Source organism: Epinephelus fuscoguttatus, linkage group LG22 (genome assembly GCF_011397635.1).
Source record: "Epinephelus fuscoguttatus linkage group LG22, E.fuscoguttatus.final_Chr_v1".
NCBI classification, from domain to species: domain Eukaryota; kingdom Metazoa; phylum Chordata; class Actinopteri; order Perciformes; family Serranidae; genus Epinephelus; species Epinephelus fuscoguttatus.
Genome location: NC_064773.1, coordinates 36,154,083 through 36,179,283, shown reverse-complemented (window position 1 = coordinate 36,179,283; position 25,201 = coordinate 36,154,083). Strand labels below are relative to the sequence as shown.

Sequence of the window (25,201 nt, the reverse complement as noted above, 5' to 3'; positions counted from 1 at the left end):
CCAAGTCATTGAGCTTCGCTGATGAAACACTGACAAACCTGGATGTGTGCTCAGATGGATTCAGCTTCTCCTCTCCCTCATCTTCCTCTGATGACCATTCATAGTTCAATTCAAAACTTATTTTAGGAAATAAATCCATATTTTTGGCTGTTTGACAGTGGATGAATTAATTAGCCTACAATGCAACTGCTGACCTAACTGACAGTAACCGTCAGTTTTGATTTGATTGTTGATTGCAATCAGCTGTGAGGCGGAGTGATACATACAAAGTGAAATAACCGTGATGTTGTACTCCAATATCATCACGGTTTTACTGTCTCTCGACCAATCAGATTCCAGGGCCGGAACTAACTGTTGTATAATATTTTTTTATTTTTACAAAGGGGTGAGAGCTAATAAGCTATCCCTCTTCTCACTCCTTTTCGAATATGTCATTTACTTTCTGTTTTTCTGTGTTTTATTATTATTTTGCTTCCTCAATTTTCATTTCTATATTATGTTGTGCAAAGAATTTGTTTAGTAGCAATCGGGAAGCCTTGTACTATTTGCATATTCAGAATAAACAGTACAAACAAACAAACAAAAACTGTGAATTTTGATGGTTTTATGTCCATTAAAAAAGGCAGTTGCTAACAAGTGACTCAATGAGACTACAGAACGTCATCACACCGAATATGGCTTTACTGCCTTGTTCTGGTGGTGACATTAAGCAACCTTAGTGTAGTTTGTTTATAGTCTAACGTTAGCTTTTACTTCTGGTGATTCCATATACACTTCAAAAATCATTGAAGTGGTATTCCTTTGTGAAGATTATTAAGTATCATAAACATTTGTTTGCCACAGAACTTATTTTCTGCAACTTCTGTGTTGGCCTACAGAAAAACATCATATCTGCAGCACTGTATAGGAGCTTAGGGAAAAAAAAGCCTTCAGTAAAGCACTATGAAATTCTGTTATTGGAAAAATGGCAATAATAGAATCATCTTATTTATCAGCCAACGATATATCGGTCACTAATAAATTATATTTTGTTACTAATAATTTACATTTAAAATCCCCCTCCTCCTGGTATTTTACAACTTCCCTGCTCTTATTATTTACTGCTATTTATAGTGAAAACACACGCAAGCACCCACATGCACCCATCATGCAAAAAAAATTAACCTGCTTCCTATGAATGAAAGCTAAAGCTCAAGAACACTGATACTAAAGAAGAATGTGGACTTGAATTATAATTACACTGGGAGGATCTGGATACCTGGAATCAGACTGATATTTAATATATAACCAAAGGAAGAATTCAATCAGCAGAGGAGACAGGACGTGAAGGTATTGTTTGCTGATGGTTGAAAGTCACAGTTCAGCCAGTTGTTATCAACCTAAAAGCTTGCTGATGTCCAAACTGTAATCCTTCTTGTCACTACCTATATACCTAACTATTTCTGCACCGAATCAAAATCCTCCTTCTTAGCTAGAAGGCTTTAAAAGGACAGGCTCCCTTAAATATCTCCAGCCTTATTCCCCATACACTCAATCACACCCCTTATGTTCCCTTGATGCCTATTAGATAATTCCTCTGTGCAGGGCTCAACAATAAGGATTGCCCGATTGCCCGGGGCAAGTAAAACTCAAGGTCGGGCATGTAAACTAACAACTCACTTGCCCGATGGGGCAAGTTGCTAAAAATAGTAAAAGTTAATAACTAATTGATAAAATAAATGTATTTTAAAACGTGCTCCTTCGGCTCTGATGCAGCAGTCTCTCTGCCTGAAGTCACAGGCACACGTAACAATGTCCTGCCCACAGCCCCCATTGATATTATTTTGCATGACGGACGCTTCATATAATAACATAACAATATACTATTTATGGTGTTATGTCATTGTGTCATTTCTGTTTCCACACGGTCACACATTAACAATTCTCCTCTGCTCTCTGTATCGCGCACGGCGGAGTTCCGCCACACACACAGGTGAGCACGCTAGAGCGGCTCGGGCCGCATTTTCCTGACCAAACCTGACCCCGAGCCCGGTGCAGTTTGTCAGCTGACAAAGTTATTGTTATGGACAGTGTGTAGCCTAAATAACCATCGACAGACTGCTGCACAGACAAACAGCTGCTCGCACAGCAGCGCAGCACTCATGCTGAGCTTGTGTTGCGTTCAGGCGTTGTCACATAAATAACAACTTCCAACACTTAAATAGGTCATAGCACAAAACAGCAGCATGTCAAGTGACTTCTTACAATTGTATTGAATATAATAAAAGTATGTTCCTAAATCTTGAGACACCTCATATGTAAGCTAGACAGACATTTCACCTGCTCATACTGTGTACACATGTACTGTATGTACTTAGTCCTAAAGAGCCCTTCTGGTGCCAGTAGATACATAGAAACATCCCAGCAGGCTGTGCTTTGCAATTATATACAAAAAGTTTCACGCATGTGAAAATTATTTTTCATGCGTGTGCTTCACCTCCACTGCTACAACTCCATCCTAGGGGAAACACTGCTGTGTGCGTTTTGGATGTGGTAGTCTACTGGTAGAGTAGAGAGAGAGCTAAGTAGCGTTGAAGTAGAGTAGAGCAGAGCAGGAAGATGGAAGCAAAATATATTAAACCCGGTGTTAATACAGGAGAACTGGAGAGAGGGGTGAAAAATAAATAGAGATGGGCATGGCTCAAGTAGGGCGCAAAATTATAGATGGAGAATTTTTCACTTTAAGCCCCGACACTGTCATATTTGTGTAGGAATTAAGCTACAATACATGACAGATGTTGTTTTAATTAATAAATACAGTGTGAATAAAGATTACATAACATAAAAATAACTGCAGTCTTTGTTAATTGATAGCCGCTGAAATTAAACAATTTTTTTTAGGGCAAGTAAAAACTGACTTCGGGCAAGTAGATCTCTGACTAACTTGCCCGACCGGGCAAGTGAAAAAAAAAACCTTAGCATTGAACCCTGCTCTGTGTGATGCAAACTCTTCAGCTGGTTGAGCCTTTGTCCATCGCGCTCCACTTCTCTGGAATAATCTCATACTGCACATTCAAGAGACAAGTTGTGTTGATACTTTCAAATCCAGGCTGAAAACACACCTTTTCTCTGTTCACTATCATCCGTCCTAATTTCACCAGCTAGGAATCAGAATCACTGACAAGTGATCAAAAACATGGATGCTTCACACACATCTTCTGAATAATGGCCAGAAAAGTGTTTTAAGCAGAACATTATAATGTCACAGTGAAGTTTACCTTTTGGATATAAAATGTCATTACTTCATTATTTATTAGACATTTTGTGTAAAATGGCCGCCATAGTCTCATCAATGTCCCCCACATGCTTGAGCTTTGCACTGCTGATTTGTATATTCAGAACAGACATGTCCTGTTATTTTCAGCCTTCTAGGATTTTATTTACCCTTTACAGCAGGCACATCCTGACAGCTGAGAATATTACTGTTAGGTCTTGTCCCCCCCTCTATTAAATATGAAAGGAGGCTGAAAAATCACAGGACATGTCTGTTCTGATGATACAAGTCAGCGGTCCTGAAATGTGTGTTTCTCTTCTATAATACACATTCTACATCTTGGAGGAGATGTCTTTCCACATTCGGGCTTCCTTAACCTTTCAAACGGGGCAGAGTTCTGTAGGAAACAGTGGGAGAGACACCGCGTGAGGGGGGAACCAGGATCTGACACAACACGGGAAGGAGAAGCAGGTCCGTGGAGCTGTGCGCCGGATGAAAAAAACAAGCGCGTTGCATTGAATGCGCGCCACTACGGCATCACTTTGGGTTGTGAGCACGCATGACGCGCGTCTACATTGAAAGTAATGGGTTTGTGCATGCAAAGACGCTACATCTGAACCCCCCCATGCACACGCTTTAACCAAGGCGGTGGCCAAAATCACCCAGGCAGCCCACCTTTGTCTTAGATAGGCAGGGAAAACCCTGATAATTAGCTTATGAATTCTTGAGTTATTGACAAAATCATGTTCTGTCAGGTCACATTGACCTTGACCTTTGACGACCAAATTCTAATCAGTTAATCCTTGACTCAAAATGTCTGTGCCAAATTTCAGGAAGCTCTCTCATGGCATTCTTGAGATAACATGTTCACAAGAATGAAACCAGTGCAAGGTTATGGTGACCTTGACTTTTGACATCCCAATCACGGAATGAGACGGACAAACGTTCACAGTTACCTTGACCTTTGACCACCAAATTCTAATCAGTTCATCGTTGAGCCCAAGTGGATGTGTGTTCCCAATTTTAAGAAATTTCTTCAAGGTGTTCTTGAGATATTGCATTCACCAAAATGGGGAATATTTGGACAGACAACCTAAAAACATAATGCTTTCAACCACTGCTATTGCCAACACCGAGGAATAAAAATATTTCCAAATCTTTTTCTCTTGCACAGAGTAACTAACAGAGGTGTATAACAGAGAATGAATCTTACCCATGCCTGAGTCCTTCTTCGTGCCATCAGATATGATTTCTACATGGTCTCCGTCCACATCGTAGCTGAAGAAATCATTGAGGTAAGTCTTTGACCTCTGACCTCCAAACACGTACAGACAGCGGTTTCTCTGTGATCATGAGGTTCAGAAAACAAAGAGACAAAAATGAAGGTAAAGAAATAACAATTAACATTCAAGTGTACAGTATTTTATTTAATTTTGCAGGAAGAATTATCCTCACAGCAATAGAAATCAAACTAAATGTGTACTGAGACAGGCGAACTGGACTCACAGTGTGGAAGAGCATGCAGTGGCCAATGCGTGACTGGACGTCCTCTGGCCCAGCGTTACAAGAGTCTTCCCGCAAGAGGCTCCACGTTCCTGCCTGGCAGTGGTAGGCATACAAGCCGCTGAACTGAGGCTCTGATGTCCGACTGTCTTCCACGCTGCCGTTACATGTCAGGATCCGACCACCAAACGTGTAGATCATGTGTTTCTCTGAGTCCATGCACATCTGCAGGATGAACAGGTAGCAAAGACGAAGAGAACATGAAGTTTGAGAGAAAGTTCAGAGAGGGAGCAGGATGAGTTTCTGATTTCCACTGTTTGTGTGGGAGGATTAGAGAAAGGGCTCAATTACAGCGGCCAGATTTCTGCTTCATTTTTTATTTTTCAATGATATACTGTCTAACCATTTTTGGTTTCTGTACATATACAGCTTTGAATTCAAAGTCCGTCATATGGATACTCACATCTGATATTTCACTATGTTTTCTGATTGTGAATATATTAATTTTTGACTCTTTAATCCACTGATAAAACACAGACACCTGTTTAAGCCATGAGCAGCTTGTTTTGGATAGAGAATACTGCTGTCTATTAACATTTAAAGTGACTGTGACTGGGCAAAACCTGGAGCTACAGCCTTCATATGAGATCTAAGCTGGGCAATAGATGACATGTGTCTGACTACGTGTTGAGACACTGAGCGCTGCTAAACATACACTCTGTGCCTGAATTCATACTGTGTAGACACAGATGGACCACTGAAGCTGCTGCTGCTGCTCACAGTGTCACCCATTCAGTATCTGACCAAATGTACAGTACAGGCCAAAAGTTTGGACACACCTTCTCATTCAATGCGTTTTCTTTATTTTCATGACTATTTACATTGTAGATTCTCACTGAAGGCATCAAAACTATGAACGAACACATGTGGAGTTATGTACTTAACAAAAAAAGGTGAAATAACTGAAAACATGTTTTATATTCTAGTTTCTTCAAAATAGCCACCCTTTGCTCTGATTACTGCTTTGCACACTCTTGGCATTCTCTCGATGACCTTCAAGAAGTAGTCACCTGAAATGGTTTCCACTTCACAGGTGTGCCTTATCAGGGTTAATTAGTGGAATTTCTTGCTTTATCAATGGGGTTGGGACCATCAGTTGTGTTGTGCAGAAGTCAGGTTAATACACAGCCGACAGCCCTATTGGACAACTGTTAAAATTCATATTATGGCAAGAACCAATCAGCTAACTAAAGAAAAATGAGTGGCCATCATTACTTTAAGAAATGAAGGTCAGTCAGTCCGGAAAATTGCAAAACTTTAAATGTGTCCCTAAGTGGAGTCGCAAAAACCATCAAGCGCTACAATGAAACTGGCACACATGAGGACCGACCCAGGAAAGGAAGACCAAGAGTCACCTCTGCTTCTGAGGATAAGTTCATCCGAGTCACCAGCCTCAGAAATCGCAAGTTAACAGCAGCTCAGATCAGAGACCAGATGAATGCCACACAGAGTCCTAGCACTGTTAAGAGGAGACTGTGCGAATCAGGCCTTCATGGTCAAATAGCTGCTAGGAAACCACTGCTAAGGAGAGGCAACAAGCAGAAGAGATTTGTTTGGGCCAAGAAACACAAGGAATGGACATTAGACCAGTGGAAATCTGTGCTTTGGTCTGATCAGTCCAAATTTGAGATCTTTGGTTCCAACCGCCGTGTCTTTGTGAGACGCAGAAAAGGTGAACGGATGGATTCCACATGCCTGGTTCCCACTGTGAAGCATGGAGGAGGAGATGTGATGGTGTGGGGGTGTTTTGCTGGTGACACTGTTGGGGATTTATTCAAAATTGAAGGCACACTGAACCAGCATGGCTACCACAGCATCCTGCAGCGACATGCCATCCCATCCGGTTTGCGTTTAGTTGGACGATCATTTATTTTTCGACAGGACAATGACCCCAAACACACCTCCAGGCTGTGTAAGGGCTATTTGACCAAGAAGGAGAGTGATGGAGTGCTGCGGCAGATGACCTGGCCTCCACAGTCACCGGACCTGAACCCAATCGAGATGGTTTGGGGTGAGCTGGACCGCAGAGTGAAGGCAAAGGGGCCAACAAGTACTAAACACTTCTGGGAACTCCTTCAAGACTGTTGGAAAACCATTTCAGGTGACTACCTCTTGAAGGTCATCGAGAGAATGCCAAGAGTGTGCAAAGCAGTAATCAGAGCAAAGGGTGGCTATTTTGAAGAAACTAGAATATAAAACATGTTTTCAGTTATTTCACCTTTTTTTGTTAAGTACATAACTCCACATGTGTTCATTCATAGTTTTGATGCCTTCAGTGAGAATCTACAATGTAAATAGTCATGAAAATAAAGAAAACGCGTTGAATGAGAAGGTGTGTCCAAACTTTTGGCCTGTACTGTATCCCATGGTCAGGTCTGTCTCACCACCAAGCATTAAACAGGACTGATGAGAGATATCTGACATACTGTACTGGACACTACAGAAGTTAACTCTGGGGTCAACAATGTCATATATGACTATTATGTAAGCATGCTGCATCTGAGAGACTTACATTTATTGCCCAGAGGCTAACACTAACTGTCGTGCTGTTAAAACTATGGTTTCCGGGCAATCAGAATCAGAAGCTTTGTAAACCAGCCTTGAACTGCTGTGTCATCTTGGTGACTTGGTAAAATAAATCCAGAATGATAGTCAACACTGAATGTCTTCTGTGGTTATCTATACAGTTTCTTTGTCAAAAATAGTTTTTGTTGTTATTGCCTGTCCCCACTAGCCATTCATGATGAGCCTACTGACCAGTCGAAGGCTGAATTCTTGACTTATGGACCAATCAGATGCTGTGTTTCTGACTGTGTGGCAACTGCGCAATACAAAACAACTGACTGTGTCAGTTAAAAAGCTTAATGTGAAGCTATGAGGAGACTGCTGGGCAACCAACAATAAAAGGGACTGCATAAAAAGGCTTTTTATGCACCAACCTCAAACAACAAAATACTCTGAATCACTCACCAATGTAATATTTTATATCCAAATATATCTGCTGGCCATAACGCCTTACTTACAAATTAGCATTAACAAAGTAATATAACGCGTTACCAATAGAATTCTGGGTATTACATTTATAATGTCACGTTATGTTACCACCTGAAATAAACTGTTTATTGTTTTCATTTTTCATTCATCCACACTGATCCATACTGCTTCACTTCTACCAGTGTGTCACCAGAAAAAAAACGTATTTATAAAGTCTACGGTCACTACAGACTACATCAAAGAAAGGTGCCGATGATGAGCACAGATGGGTCATGTCGTACTGTGCATTTTCATGTTCAGTGTTTCCATTATATACATGCAATGTCTACAACAAATCTTGTTCTGCTTTTACGTCCTACAACTGCCTGAAAGTAACGGGGATAAAGAGCTGGCCTCTGGTTAGTTCTTTCCTTGTCCCAGTGATCGGCACATCTCTGTGATGTTAGTATATTTTGGATGCATTTCCATTCACATCCCCTACAATAGCAAAGCAATACCGGCACACCATCCCGTTCTTATACACAACTTGCTGCTGTAGCTGACCAGGACACTGAGAACGGGCAGGTGGGTCTTTCAGCTCTGGTGTATTAATTTGCACTCGTCATAGTGACTGACCCACATGCCATTCTGTTCATTTTGCTAACCTCAATATTTGTTTGTTGTGTTTCATATCCTAGGCTCACAAATATTGATCCATATCTCATAATTATCAAACTTTGATCCTCTGCCTTACCGTTCCTGTGTCCAAGGATATTCATTTATTTAAAAAGGTTTAGACTATTTCATTGCTCTTTATCTTTTTTTTTTTTCCATTTAAATACAAAGTGGTCACCATTGTATGTGAATGCATGAATGGGTCAAGCAATGAAGCAAGTAATAAACTGGAGCTTCTGTGCATTGATTACCTGCTGTGAAGCAACTTGACCCTTAAAATGAACATTAGGTCTTCTGTGCTTATTTTGGTGAAAGCAACGCATAAGTAGTGTAATATGTAACTTATTACTCTACACATAGAGTAATACTGTAAAGTAACTTTACACTATTACATTTTGAGAGTAATTTGCCCAACACTGCCAAAGATATGGTGCCATTTAAAATACTTCACAAGCCTGGCTTTTTAAGATTTTTTTTTTTTTTTTTTTTCCTAAAAAGGATGTTCACCAAAAAAAAGATAAAACACTGATTGCAATTATTTTGGCAGGGGTTAGTCCTGATATGAAAATTTCACATTGTCCCATGCCTAACTGATGTTGTGTTGCCTTTTTTGTCAATGGTTTCCTCAGCTTAGGGAGGATAAGGTGAGTTCACTTTCAGCACTTTAGCATAAGGAGCTCTGTAATTGTGTAAAAAGAAATTGGATGTTACTGCGGGCAGAGTGACTGAAGAAGCCACATTTTTGTAGATTTTTGTTCTGCTGGTTCAACAGGTGTTTGATAAACTGATCATACCATCTCCCTTTTGATGAATTTGTGGATGAGCAGCATTGTCATCACTGACTCTCTTCAGTCTGCTTCATTCTCTCCCCTGTAGGCTCTGCTCTGCAAACAGGCAGCGAATAAGAGCAGAAGGGAAAGAGATGCGGGGCATCAGTGGCTTAGTAGTAGAGCAGGCGCCCCATGTACAAGGCTGTTGCCGCAGCGGCCCGGGTTCAAATCCAGCTCGCGACCCTTTTAGGGTTGGGAACGATTAACCAATACGACCGGATATCCGGTTTGACAAGCGAGATATACGGCTGCGTCAGTAACAGCCTCCTCAATCGATACGAATCAGCCATGAATCCTTAGATGAATCGATTGTAGAGTCACGGATCGGGTATCGCGAGACTAGCAATCGGTTGACTGGCTTTAACAGCTTGCATCTCTAAAACAACGTGAGAGCCGGCGGCCTGCTCTGTGGCAGGCATTACTGACAATGATAACGGATGTAAACATCAGCGCCAGCTTGACCAGTGGAGCTGAGGAACCGAAGCTAATGCTAGTTGGATAAACCAGGGAGCAGCCAAGCCGCAGCAGAAACTAAAGGCGAATCCTGCCGGTTATGGGTTGAACTGGGGTTCACAGACATAGACAGAAATACGTATTCCTGTCAAATACGGCGGCCATAGTGCACGCACATTTCCACAAACCTCACCACACTTTAGGGACTGTTCTTTCTTTGTCAGGGGAGGAGGGTGGCTGGTTGTTTTTTATTTTATTTATTTATTTTATTTTGATCTCCCCTATATTAATCACTTACTGATACTGTTTTTGAAGTATGAATAAGTCAATAAGTAATTTATTCCATTGAAATAAAATTGATGTATTATAGAAAAGTGATTTATCTTTTTATAAATGACAAAACACAGAGCGTAGCAAACACAGAGAAATAGTGTGACATGCTGTCAGTGATAACCTGCTAGTCATCACAATCCATGATATCAACTAATAACAGGAGATGTCAGATTCTGCCCCTACATTGCATGTTATTATTTTATTCTGCTTTATGTCTATATTGTACAGTGTTATGATAAACTTTATTCCAGACTCAAGTCCATATAAGATACATGCAAAAACACAGACAATACAATAAAAAAAACCACAACAAGTAGGTTTAAAAGACTTAAATTTTACTTAAAGTTCACTTCACTTAAAGTTTAAAACTTCTTCTAATTTTTATATTGATCCCATCCAACAAAATGATGTTCATTCAGCAAGTCTTTTTTTGGTCCATGTCTAAAAATAAATACATTTGACATGTGATTGTGTTGTTGTTGCCACTTGTCACTTTTATAGAATTGGCTTCTTTATTTCATAATGTACGATTAATGTCTACATCAACAAATGTTAACCGTAGAATTGTATCGAATCGTATCGTTCCTACACTGTATCGAATCGTTCTGTATTAAAAATATATTGTTTTTGAATTGTATCGTAACCCGTGTATCTAGATACGTATCGAATCAATCAATCAATCAATCAATCAATCAATCAATCAATCAATTTTATGTATAAAGCCCAATATCACAAATCACAATTTGCCTCACAGAGCTTTACAGCATACGACATCCCTCTGTCCTTATGACCCTTGCAGCGGATAAGGAAAAACTCCCCAAAAAAAAACCTTTAACGGGGAAAAAAAAAAAACGGTAGAAACCTCAGGAAGAGCAACTGAGGAGGGATCCCTCTTCCAGGACGGACAGACGTGCAATAGATGTCGTACAGAACAGATCAGCATAACAAATTAACAGTAATCCACATGACACAATGAGACACAGAGAGAGAGAGAGAGAGGGAGATGCAGGTAAGGACAGTAGCTTACAACAACATTATTGAAAGTAATAATATTATAGTTATAGTTCTGGCTACTGCAGTACAATATGTTGAAGGTATGTATTAATATCTGGCAGTATACATGTGTGACAATAGTCATATGTGTATAATAACAGTAGAAGTATGACTATTGACTAATGATTGCAGCACAGAGAGATTCCCAACCCTAGGCCCTTTGCTGCATGTCATCCCCTCTCTCTCCCTTTCATACTTACCTGTCCTGTGCATTAAAGGCAAAAATGCCCAAAAAAATATATTTTAAAAAAAAAAAAAAAAAAAAAAAGGAAAGAGATGCAGCAGACTGACTGGCTGTACTTGTGTTTATTTTTGCTGTGATAGGCTGTTAGATCTAAATTAAGTAAAAATGGCCAAAGCTTATCATCCTTAGTGACATATATTTTTTATCGCATTTCCCTATTGAGATAGTCTTATTGACAAGCCTGAAGTCAGGGAGGTACAAACACAAACAAATTCCAGTTACCTGGTGGTCAAATACCAACTTTGGCCCTCCGTCTGCTGACGTGTCCTCGCTGAGTAGTGTCCAGGTGTTGGCATCAATGTCATAGCGGTAGAAGTCACTCTTCAGAGACTTGCTGTTCCTGACACTGGAATCCAGGTAGCGGCCCAGCGTGTAGATCTGACGTCGCTGGGAGTCGATACACATCTTGTGGCATGAACGAGCACTCGGACCACTCTGGTTGGTACATAAAAGACAGACATGCATAGCTGTTCTACATTTATAAATATAATTTGTTTCTTTAAGAAATAGCTCGTCTTGATATGCAGTCAATATGTTTAAAGAGGAGACCATTACACATTATGACGTCACAGTGATGTTGACTTTTGACCTTTTGGATATAAAATGTCATCACGTCATTATTTTATTTGATTAGACGTGTGTAAAACTCAAAAATTGAGTCTCGACTTATGGCCAAAAACACATTTTGTGAGGTCACAAAGACCTTTACCTTTCGACTGCCAAATTCTAATCCCTTTATCGTTCAGTCCAAGTGGACGTTTGTGTCAAATTTAAGGAAATTCCCTCTAGGCCTTCTTGAGATATCACATTTACAAAATGAGATGAATGCACGCTCACAGTTACCTTGACCTTTGACAACCAAATTCTAATCAGTTCATCCTTGACTCAAAGTGGGTGCCTGTGCCAAATTTGTAAAAAACCTCCCAAGGTGTTCTTGAGATATCACTTTCACAAGAATGAACTGGATGCAAGGTCATGGTGACCTTGACCTTTAATCTTTGACCACCAAAATCTAATCAGTGAAAATTTGGCACAAAAGTTCCTACAGGCTCAAGGATGAAGAAATTAGCTTGAGATGTTCCTGAGATATCTCGTTCACGAGAATGAGACAGATGAGCACACAACGACCTTGGCCTTTAACCCCTAAAACCAACTATTTTATCTTTAAATCAAAGTGGACGTTTTTGCCAAATTTAAAGAAATTCCCCAAAGATGTTCTTGGGACATCACGTTCACAAGAATGGGACGAATACAGCCCTAAAGCACAACATTTCCAGCAACAGCTATTCCTGGAGAAGAGTCATAAAAATACTTTTTATTTCTAAATTCTATCTTTATTAAGACAGAAGAACTAAAGCTAAACCAAAAAGCAATTGCATGCAATAAGCACTAGGACATGATGAAAGGTCTTTGGGAAGCAAACATTCTTACAACTTTTGATTGTTGTCCTCTGAGCTGTCTGAGCCTGCTCACCTCTTTCTCTGTGTCTCTGGAGATGCAGGCCCACTGGTTCTCCTGAACACTGTAAGCCCAGAAGTCAGCCAGGTCCTGTGTGCCGTCCCAGCCCCCAAACAGGTAAACAGTCTCTGCAGGGAACAAACATTATACTCAACAAGTGGCCGTCATTTGCATATTGTTTTGGAAAGCACTGCCTGCAGACTGCTTAACTCTCCAACCGTCGGCTCACTACAAACTGTCACACACTCAGTTACTGTGAATAATCAGATTAAAGTTATGCTTTCAAAAAGGATTTAATGCTCCCCAAGGTGAGCTGGATTGGCATAAAGTCACTTTTTGTAGACAGATTTGTTAACACAGACAGGCATGACATAGAAAGATTCAGCCTGCAGCATTTTCATGTGTTGGCTGATATCTGAGCGTGTACTTGTACAAAACATGGGTTAAAAACACTCACAAATCCCACTACATCTTTTACACGCATATGCACATTTCAAATGATGAATGAAAACAGAGTGGACAATGTGTGTTCTAACAGAATTTTGAAAATGGTAGTCAGGCAACATTTACCATTTTTATTTTCCAAAATGTTCCAACATTACCAGCAATGACCGGAGTACAGTGGTAAAGATGGTAACACTGAGATGCTGATTCTTTTCTGTACAGATGTTTCTATCTTTGTTCTTTGTTTCTCATCTGAATCCTTTCATACCACACGTCCCAGGGCAGTCAGCTTCAATTTTTTTAAAAAGGTTTTAATTCATTTTTGTGTACATAATACAGCTGCACAGTGCAAACTGAGTTTACTATATGCATACACTACAATTGACGAAACAGTATGTTTGGAAAATGGTGGCTTTATGTAGTGGATCTGAGCTCACTAACGTTAGTCAATATGTTATTTGCACAGTTGAGTGGAGCTATGGTTCTAGTACTACTGTCCTTGTCCCAGTATACAAGCATGGGAGGGGAATCCATTTATTGACCAAAGTACAGTCAGGTCCATAATTATTTGGACAATGACACAGTTGTCATCATTTTGGCTCTGTACACCACCACAATGGGTTTTAAATGAAACAATGAATACCTGCTTAAAGTGCAGACTCTCAGCTTTCATTTAAGGCTTTTTTCAAAAAGGTAGTATGAACTGTATAGGAATTACAACCATTTCTTCACACAGTCCCCCAACTTTAAGGGCTCATAAGTATTTGGACAAACTAACATAATCATCAATTAAACAGTCAGTTTTAATACTTGGTTGCAAATCCTTTACAGTCAATGACTGCCTGAAGTGTTGGACACATAGGCATCATCAGATGCTGGGTTTCTTCCCTGGCGATGCTCTGCCAGCCCTTTACTGCAGCCGTCTGCACTTCCTGCTTGTGTTTTGGGTGTTTTGCCCTCAGTTTTGGCTTCAGCAAGATAAACGCATGCTCAATTGGATTCAGGTCAGATGATATGACTTGGCCATTGCAGAACATTCCACTTCTTTGCCTTAAAAATGTCTTTGGTTGCTTTTGCAATATGCTTCAGGTCAATGTCCATCTGCACTGATAGCACCTCATCCAACTTGGTGAGCCCCTCACACCCATCCCTCACTCCTCACACCTCCTCTGGCTCCCATGCTACCTGCCCTCCTCTCACTTTGGACTTCAACTCTCCCCCTCCTCAACCTGCACTCTTTACACCTCTACATGTTAGGAGACAGCTGAGCAAACTCCCCGCTGGTAAGGCTGCAGGCCCTGATGGTGTCAGCCCACGGGTTCTCAGAGCCTGCGCCGAACAGCTCTGTGGAGTGCTTCATCGTGTCTTCAAAATGAGCCTGAGCCTCCAGAGGGTCCCTGTGATATGGAAGACGTCCTGCCTCGTTCCAGTGCCAAAGACGCTGCAGCCCAGCGGTCTCTCGGACTACTGACCGGTGGCACTGACGTCACATATCATGAAGACCCTGGAGAGACTCGTCCTTGAGCAGCTCAGGCCTATGGTCAGGCCGCACCTGGATCCCCTCCAGTTCGCCTACCAGCCCCGGATTGGAGTTGAGGATGCCCTCATTTACCTGCTGAACCGCATCTCGCCCACCTGGACAAGCCGGGGAGCACTGTCAGGGTCACGTTCTTTGACTTCTCCAGTGCTTTCAATACCATCAGGCCTGCTCTACTGGGTGACAAGCTGACGGCGATGCTGGTGAATCCCCCCCCTTGTGTCCTGGATTGTGGATTACCTCACTGGCCGACCACAGTACGTGCGCTTGCGGCACTGTGTGTCAGACACAGTGGTCAGCAATACCGGGGCTCCACAAGGTACTGTCCTCTCTCCTTTCCTCTTCACCCTTTACACCACGGACTTCAACTATCAGACAGGGTCTTGTCATCTTCAGAAGTTTTCTGATGACTCTGCTATAGTTGGATGTATCAGCAAGGGTGAGGAGGCTGAATACAGGGCTGTGGTGAATAACTTTGTCTCATGGTGTGAGCTGAACCACCTGCAGCTCAACACAACAAAGACAAAAGAGCTGGTGGTGGATCTGAGGAGAACGAGGACACCAGTGACCCCAGTTTCCATCCTGGGGCATAACGTGGACATTGTAGAACACTACAAGTACCTGGGTGTGTTCATAGACAATAAACTGGACTGGACTAAGAACACTGAAGTCCTTTACAAGAAGGGACAGAGCCGCCTCTATTTTCTGAGGAGGCTCCGCTCCATCTGCCGGACTATGCTGAGGATGTTTTATGAGTCTGTGGTGGCCAGTGCTATTCTGTTTGCTGTGGTGTGCTGGGGCAGCAGACTGAGAGTTGCCGATGCCAACAGACTCAACAAGCTGATCAGAAAGGCCAGTGACGTTGTGGGGGTGGAGCTGGACCCTTTGACAGCAGTGTCAGACAGGAGGATGCTGTCAAAGGTGCGGGCGATACTTCAGCATGGCTCTCACCCTCTCCACAACGCTCTGGTCGAACAGAGGAGCACCTTCAGCCAGAGACTGATTGCTCCTTAATGCACCACTGAGCGCCACAGGAAGTCATTCTTACCTGTGGCCATTAAACTGTACAACTCCTCCCTTTGATTATCGGACTCATTTGGCTATTTATAAAACAAAACACACAATATAATTACTCATTCTTATTTCATTTATAACGCTACAACCATGTCATTGTATGTATTGTCATGCTTCGATTAAGTACAATTTCAGTCTGACCAACACCTTTACATGTATTTTGAAAGTCCAGTTTTTGTCGGACTAACACAATAAATCCATTTTCTCTGATGTCATGTAAGTGTACTGAGTAACATGCCTAGTCACTATGGTGTTGCCCCAGAATAAACCAATTCAGCCAACTGACTGTAGCGTTATTGTGAAATATGGCTTTAGTTGCTCTGACTAGGGCAACTTCATGACCACTAAGTAAACATCTTACATCTTACAGTCGGCATCACATACAGAACACGTACAATGTTGTCCAGTGTTTCAGTTTAACGAGCGAGTGTTAATCAACTGGTGACTCTCAACCGAATACGGTGTGGTTGCTCATGGTGACAGGAGCTCCTTAAAACACCAACAGAACATTTAAGTGTGCTTGTAAAAGCCTGCAATTTTACTTTAATCAGTTTTAAATACATACTCATCTGCATTTATTGTATTAAATTACAACAAGCAACCATGTTCCGTTGAAAGTCACCAGTTAAAACAGTCACTCGCTGGCAGCCATATGTCCAGCAGGAATTACTTTTTTTTAACCATGAAAAACTTATTTGGCAGACAGTCAACAATGTCATCAATTTTAGAAAATCGACAACACGTGCCTGGATTGGCCCCTATCACAATCCTGTCAACTGGCTCAAGGCATTGAGGGTTTTTTCGAGTATCAAATCTGTGTTCTGGTTTGGAATGTAAATTTCCTACCCACTATCATTTTCAAAAATCTTCTAAACACATTTGATAACTACTCAGTGACAATGCTGCAGAAAGACATTTTATGTGCTGTAACAGGTTACCTCTTCACAAAACCTCTATGTTGTGTCTGTAATTCGTAAACTTATTAGTGTCTGATGTGAAGACACAAATTGGGTCAAATAAAGGCCACTGCAGTTCAGACAGATGGGAGTTGTGCGAAGTTGTTATTGTATCAGAGACTTGTGTAGGAGGAAATAAGCTGTGTCATTACTGCTACTATTCTAAAACAGAGGATGGGCCTGAGAATGAGTTGTGAATGCCAAAAAAGGTTTGTTACAGGCTGAAAATCAGGAAAGAAAAATAACTTATTGTACTTTTAATCAGTTTAAAACTGAAGATTTTGTTGAATGTGTGCTGTGGTGCTTATAAAACTACCTGCATCATGCTCATCCTAAACTGATACTGTGACCATGTGTGTGGCTACTGAGCCTGGGACGTAGAGGTAAACCTACAGCTTGTATGAACTAACCAGTTGATTACAGAGACTTCTGTGGGCCAGGAGCCCTGTTGTATTGTTTGGATCGGGACGGGATGGGAAGCCTCTTGGGAGTAGACAGATATCTATCATCTTACTGTGTATGATGCAGCATTTCTGTATGACATCATGATGTATGATTATTAGGTCAGTAAAAGGAAAGTCCTACTAAGGACTGAAATGGAACTGGGAATAAAAGGGATCGTGCACCCAAAAATGAAAATTCAGCCATTATCTACTCACCCTCATGCTGAGGAATGCTCTGGTGAAGTTTTAGAGTCCTCACATCCCTTGCGGAGATCGGCGGGGGGAGCGGCTAGCACACCTAATGGCTGACGGCACCCCAGACTAACGTCCAAGAACACAAAACTGAAGCCACAAAATATCTCCAGCATGCTCATACATAGTGATCCAAGTGTCCTGAAGCCCCGACATGAAAAGTTGTTTTGAAAAACGTCATATGAACTCTGTTTTTAGCCTCACTGTAGCCTGTAGCACTGACTGCTTCTCTGTGCTCTGCGCTCACGTGTGCGCGCTTGTGCGAGACCAACAAAAGCATGAGCTTTGCTTACCCGTGTTTACATCACGTGACACATGCACCGCAGGGGGAGACAACAGTAACCACAGCAGCTAAAAGATAATTTGCACTACGGTCTTTTAGCAAAGGACAGCCCAACATGTCTGAAGACTTTGAAATTGAGGAGGAACAGCATTTCTTTGTTGAGCCGTATTTGTTTGAGCCCGAGTATACGGACGCGGAACTCAGGCTACTGGACGAAGCAGCCGCCACAGCTCATGAGCCTAACCCTCAGCCAGCCGCAGAATAACGGAGTCAAGCACTGGAAACCTGGTGGTGTAGTTGTTTCAAATGCAAAGCAATGCCAACGGATGAGGAAAGTCTTCGCTGCTCAGACTGGGAATTGGTGATGCCTGCACTTGAGAATCTGGACATCAGTACTGACGAGACTGATGTGAGCGCGGAGTACAGAGAAGCAGTCAGAGCTACAGGCTACAGTGAGGCTAAAAACAGAGTTCAAATGATGATTTTCTAAACAACTTTTTATGTCGGGGCTTCAGGACACTTGGATCACTACGGATGAGCATGTCGCATTGCATTTCATGGACGAGCGGAAGCAAGTGTCTGTGTGTGTGTGTGTGTGTGTGTGTGTGTGTGTGTGTGTGTGTGTGTGTGTCCGTCATGTGTGTCTGGATGCGCACTGTGACGCAGGGGGGCACCAGTAACCATAGCAACGCGCAGCAGTTTCAGTATGTGTGCACTGTGTGCGGGGTTAGACAGAGAGGGGTCACAGAGCCGGCGACGAGTAGAAAGTGCTGTGTCGTTTGACCATAAAGTGACGCTATGAAACGAACTATAGATTCGTTTTTCAGAAGAAAAAATAATCCAGAAACTCCTGTCGGTCCTGTGCCAGTTTCCCAAACTTCCGACGACGATAGTTCAGAGGACGAGTCAGCAGGTGATGTCACAGCACCGAAAAAGCCAAAGCCCTATCATTTCCGACAAGAATGGCTCACTGAATTTACATGGTTGAGATACTGTAAAGAAAAGAAAGTGATGTCCTGCATGTACTGCTCTCAGTGCGGTCCGAAATTTGCGGGGAAAACTAAATTTGCCGACTCCACCATACACTTCAAACATGAAATGCTGGTTAAGCACAAGAACAGCATCAGGCATAAATTATGCAGGGACAGATGCAATGATGGAGCAAAAGCGCCGCTGCACACATCATTTAAGAGGCAGAGTTGTCTGTGTTTATTGCTAAATTATCAGTAATGCAGTTAATATAGACAAAATTATGAATATGTTGTGTCGATATAGGTAGTACTCCTAAATTTTGTGTTGGTGGTCCTAAAATTTTCAGTAAGGAGCACTGGTGCTCCTAGTGGAAAAAGTTAGTCCGGAGCCCTGGACAACAGGAGCAGCAGTGATGAAGACTCCGACAGAAATCACACTGGATTATAATCGTTGGTGTTATAGCCAGGACATTTAAAATAATTGTGTGGCATCAATAAAATCTACATACCTGAGATGGGAAAATGTGTTTTCTTACTTTTTTTTCTTACTTTTTTTCATTTCTGCCTGTTGTCGCTAATATGCATCATATCTAAATTTATATCTATTCTATGTGCTAAGACAAATTAACAATCTCCACTTAATTAAGCTTATAGTTAGGGCTGGCTCAGGCTTGCCCTGTACCAGCCCCTAGTTAGGCTGACTTAGGCCTAGTCTGCCGGAGGACCCGGGCACCTTCTCTCCTTCTCTCTCTCGTATTCTATTACTGCATCATGCTAACTCGGCCATTCTGGATGTCACTAACTCGGCTTCTTCTCCGGAGCCTTTGTGCTCCACTGTCTCTCAGATTAACTCATATCGCAACGGTGCCTGGACAGCGTGACGTGTGTGGTTGTGCTGCTGCCGTGGTCCTGCCAGACGCCTCCTGCTGCTGCCATCATTAGTCATTAGTCATACTTCTACTGTTATTATACACATATGACGATTGTCACACATGTATACTGCCAGATATTAATACATACTTTCAACATATTGTACCACAGTAGCCAGAACTATAACTATAATATTATTACTTTCAATAATGTTGTTGTAAGCTACTGTCCTTACCTGCATCTCCCTCTCTCTCTCTCTCTCTGTGTCTCATTGTGTCATGTGGATTACTGCTAATTTATTATGCTGATCTGTTCTGTACGACATCTATTGTACGTCTGTCCATCCTGGAAGAGGGATCCCTCCTCAGTTGCTCTTCCTGAGGTTTCTACCGGGTTTTTTTTTCCCCGTTAAAGGGGTTTTTTTGGGGAGTTTTTCCTTATCCGCTGCGAGGGTCATAAGGACAGAGGGATGTCGTATGCTGTAAAGCCCTGTGAGGCAAATTGTGATTTGTGATATTGGGCTTTATAAATAAAATTGATTGATTGATTGATTGATTAATTTAGCATCAGTTTGAAAGCAAAAGCACATATCAATTTTTTTTTTTTTTTTTTCCCAAATACAATTGTAAATAAATTCAGGCCTGGTCCTAACTGCTAAGTCGGTCTTTGTTAAAGGGGAAGTTCCGTTTTTTACAACCTGGACCTTATTTCTGGCACTAAATACAGTTGTTTACTCACCCAGATAAGTTTGGTGTCATTTGGAGTCCTTCGGAAGATATTTAGATCCGCGAGAGCCGCGTACATCCATACAGTGGGAATGAGCGGGGCACCGTCAATGAGGCTCTAAATAACACATTATCTGCCGCGAAACTCGTTCATTTCACCAATATGTTTTTATGAATCGCTAGAGTTGCTTGTCATCATCATCTGGGTCATGTGATCATGCCACCTGCAACTCAGCTGGTCAAATCGCTGACGGCTGGTTTTAGAACATAAAGCACGTCACCCGTTTCTACAACCAGTCCGCTTGTAGTGAAGATTTTACTATTTTGTACTATTAATATTGTATACAGAATATGAATCTCACTCTGAGTTACTGTTATTGTTCAAGGAAATGAGAGATCATTTTCTTTAGTTTTGACTGAATATTTGAAGGAGAACTATTAGGTTGACACGTGAAACTATATCACTTATTGTTTTGCAATTCTATGTTCATAAATTAATAATATATATATATATATATATATATATATATATATATATATATATATATATATATTATTAATTTATTTTTTTTTTTTTTTTTTTTAGTTTTTTCACTTTGTCAAGAATAGCGTTATCGCGGCATAGTGGTATTATTTTAGGGCCATATCCCCCCCCCTCTTCTATATAGAAGAATTTGTAAGTCATACATCATCCTCCAAGCTAGTCAGTCAACTTATTTTGTATTTTACCACAGTTATGACAGCCTTAGTTATATCTCTCCGTGCAGCTGCCCTCCACCTCAGTTTAGTATGTTGTTCATTTTCATAAAGGCATTTGTAGCCTATGTGCAGTGAATGGCTGCAGTCAACACAGTGAATTGCACTAAATCCCACTGGCAGAAATAGCACAGCACACCAACTGTCTGAAATGCAGTTTCAGGATGTGCTGAAAGTTTGCACTGTCCATGTGGTTGTTTGTTCAACAAGCTTAGGGGAAAGACAAGACAGGGTTTTCATGTTTTTTAAGTTAGCTAGATTAAAAAAAGAGACTTTGGCAGAAAGCTAATGTGGTTGTTCAAAGTTTGTGGCTCTCATGTTGTCTATCAGGTCACTGATATACAGAGACAGCTGACATATTGTCTTCACTCCTGCTCCTGACTAGGCCTAAGATTTACTCCCGGTCTTGGCAAGAAGGCAGCCTAAACCTATTTAGTGCAACTATTAGGTCGGGCTTAAAGGCTGAGTTATTGACTTAGCTTAAGACCAGATGTAAGCCCTGCTGATGCAACCGGCCTCTGTTCTTTGTCAAAGTGTACAGTTAAATAATTAGTACCAATGGAGAAAATGGGGTGACAAGAAAAAAGGATTGGGACGAGACAGGACTTGAGACAAAGAGATCCTTTGAAAATCAACTTCTACTGTCAACTCCTGCTACCAAAACACAGAGGTCAGTGTGTGCAGCCTGAGACAGAGCAGAGGGATGCAATGCCTTATCTCTGCTCTGCAACTAACTGCAGACACTGCATCACACACACACACACACACACACACACCCACACCCACACCCACACCCACAATGAAGGCATTTGTTGTTCAGATGGCCAGCAGGGCAGGACACCGCCAACAACTTTGCCAGAAAACAAACAACAACAATGGCTGCGTGTCTGAGTCAAAACAACAGTGGTGATTTATGTGCTTTTAGAAGAGAAATGCCCTCAGAACAGTGTTCTTTAGATGGGTAGGGGTGGAGGGGACGGGGAGGGAGGAGGGTAATTTGATTAATCGGTTATAGAGCTTTGCGTTCTGGGTCTGTGTGGAAGGATATGAGTCATAGCATTGGCTAAACAGCCAAGTCATAACACTTGCTGCTTGGATCTCACCAGTCTGGACGTCAATGACCATTTGATGTCCTCCCCTCATACCCGGCCTATTGTCATCGCCGTCACCTGCAGAGGAGAGGAAGGAGGAGACACGGATGGTGTGAGCGTAGGAGACGGGAGATGACGCAGAAGAAAGTGAGAGAGGAGATGATATAGAATAGGTGGAGCGATGAGAGGAGCAGAGGGAGGGAGGGAGGAAGGGAGGGGAGGCATGGCTTTAGCTACGATGCCACTAAGCTTTCACAGTGTGCTGAAATGTTTGATCAACAGATTGGGAATATTTCCCACTTGAATAGATGGTCTCACTGTTCATGTCTTCTCTGTTGATTTCTTGGGCGCTTGTACCTTTGTTGCATTTGGGGATGATCTGACTCCACCTGGGCTTGTACTCCTGCTGGCTGATATACTGGTTAAATAAACCGTCTAGCAAGGAGAGAAGAGGATCAAAGATTGCAAAATTACCATTAACTCAGACAGAAAGCAGGCAGAAATAAAGGATTTGACTACAGGGATGCAAACATGTGGATAGTGAAAAGACATAGAGACCCAAGTCAGAAAAAATAGAATTACTACCCCATGGTCGTACGCCTCCGCACACCAGTCAAGTTCCTCTTATAGTTTACAACCATGTCTGAGAAAACACTGATGCTTCATAGACAGAAGATCTATAAAACAGCACAGTTTCAAGGCGGACACCCAAGATTAGTGTCACCAAGTCAGTATCTGACTAAATGCCTCCCCTTCTGTTCCTGAGACATGACACTGAACAGCATTTTAAGCAAAACATTATGATGTCACAATTAAGTTGACCTTTGACCTTTTGGATATAAAATTTCATCACTTCATATTTTATCCTAACAGACATTTGTGTGAAGTTTTGTCAAAATTAGCATATGAATTTTGAATAACATATTTTGTGAGGTCACACTGACCTTGAACTTTAATCACAAAAATCTAATCAGTTTATTCTTCAGTCCAAGTGGATGTTTGTGTCAGATTCAATAAAATTCAGAATCAGACAGACAAGGTCAAAGTGACCCTGACCTTTGACCTATATCCACTAAAAAGGTATTATTTCATTCTTGCGTCTAAGTGGACATGTGCACCATATTTGAAGAAATTCCCTCAAGCCATTCTTCTCATCTTCAAGTCCAAGTGAATGTTTGTGCAAAATTTGAGGAAACTTCTGCAAGGCTTTCTTGAGATGTTGCATTAACAGAATGAGAAACAAGGTCATAATGACCTCTGACCATTGACCTATGAACACCAAAAATGAATCAGTTCATCGCTGAGTCCAAGAGGACACTTGCGCCAAATAAGATATCACGTTCACAAGGATGGGACGGACAGACAGACAACCCGAAAATATAATGCCTCCAGTCAGGCTATTGCCAGCACGGAGGCTTAGAAATAGACAGTATATTATCATATAACCATGTGATGAAGGGAGGGCGGGGCCCTATGCCCAGCTCTGTAGGAAATTCTATTTCTTCATATGTGTGTAGCAGAAATACACTGCGTTAATCGCCCACCGGTAAACAAACAAAAACCCTCTTTAGATCTGGATGATTCACACAAGTCACCCAAAATGATGTAAAAAACCAGGTCATTCACTGAAAACCCAGTTGCTTGCATCCCTGTAACAAAGTCTTAACAAAGTCGAAAAAAAGACTGAAATCATCTTTAGAACCATCAGGCTGAATACGCTACCTCTCACAGCTTTGTCAATGAGCTCCTCACAGGCGTCAAAGTCTCCTTGCAGCACCAGCCGGTCATGCAGGTGGGTGAGCATCGGGTGCTCCAGCGCTATCCGAGTCTTCTTCTGCAGCGACTCAAACGCCTCTGTGTAGTTATGTTGTCGGAAGTGCTTGAGGCAAAGGCGGATGGCTTCCTGTTCTCTGTACTGCAGGAGAACAATGGAGAGGAAATAGATATAGGCAGATGTACAGAACAGTGACACGCTCAAATCAGTCCAAAAACACAACCTCCAGCTAGGGCTGGGCAATATGACCAAAATCTCATATCACAATATAGGTCATTTCATATCCCGATAACGATACATATCACAATATAGCACATTTTAATCCAGTGAATAAAAAGTTGTCGTGCCCACTGAGGCGGTACTCAGCACCACCTAATTTGGTCTGAATATGGGTTTTGTTGTCATTTATTATTGCTATCTCGCTGCGTCTCTGCAGGGCTGAGCCCTCAGTGTGTGCAGCACAGCAGCCCTACCTCCAGCTGTCAGCCACATGTTTGGGGCAGTTAACTCAAAGGGGACAACAATCCCATCTCAATTTGAGTGACACTTAATAACACCAAAGGCTTGGACAACTTTTAACATACCTTTACTTACTCTTTCTCAGGTACATCTTTATTTTGATCACAATATTTACTCAACTTTATTTAAGATAAGGAGCCGTTTGTGTTTAAGGATAATTCTGGTTTACTAAAACTTAGCTCAGCTTGAGTTTCTTACACCATTAGAGTTTTTTAGCAGTCATCAAAGTTATTCTTACTTTTAGGAATGTTGCTCAGTACTATGAAAATCAACCTGAGTTCCACAAATCTGGATTTATCCTTCGAGGCAGCACCATAGAAACAGAATTACAATAGAACAGATTTACATTCAAATCAACATAGCAAGATGGTCAGGGCAGCCATTTTGTCAGATTGGCTCAAATGGAGCAGATCTGGGGAATTAAGTGTCAACTTGCTGGAAATGAAATTGTAATGTTAGCTGATTCAGGAAATTAAGGAAAATAAAATGATCAATGGCACACTTTTTAAATAACATACTTTTAAAACTTTGGCTTCGTGTCATCTTTTCAAGTCAAAAGGCTCAAGTCCAAATAAAGTCATGAGTCATTAGTACTAAAGTCCAAGTTGAGTTGCAAGACTTTTTTGATTGTTTTCAAGTTGACTCTAAGTAATCAAATTTGTCACTCGAGC

At 41.6% G+C, this 25,201-nt stretch overlaps 1 protein-coding gene across 5 annotated transcripts in view; it reads right to left on the bottom strand.

Annotated features, from left to right (window-relative positions):
* Nucleotides 1-25,201, bottom strand: part of mkln1 (muskelin 1, intracellular mediator containing kelch motifs) — a 113,378-nt gene that overhangs the window by 72,623 nt on the left and 15,554 nt on the right. For 4 of the 5 annotated variants that reach the window (XR_007448434.1, XM_049567077.1, XM_049567079.1 and 1 more), the window contains 7 exons: nt 23,960-24,152; nt 22,556-22,672; nt 22,250-22,315; nt 12,851-12,963; nt 11,600-11,812; nt 4,760-4,981; nt 4,467-4,596 (listed from right to left, as the gene is read on the bottom strand). Coding sequence is in view for 4 of the 5 variants with exons in the window: in XM_049567077.1 (XP_049423034.1) it covers nt 4,467-4,596; nt 4,760-4,981; nt 11,600-11,812; nt 12,851-12,963; nt 22,250-22,315; nt 22,556-22,672; nt 23,960-24,152 (1,054 nt within the window). In the remaining variant the exon portion in view is untranslated. The remainder of the gene's footprint in view (nt 1-4,466; nt 4,597-4,759; nt 4,982-11,599; nt 11,813-12,850; nt 12,964-22,249; nt 22,316-22,555; nt 22,673-23,959; nt 24,153-25,201) is intronic. The other variant, XM_049567078.1, reaches the window with a different exon arrangement.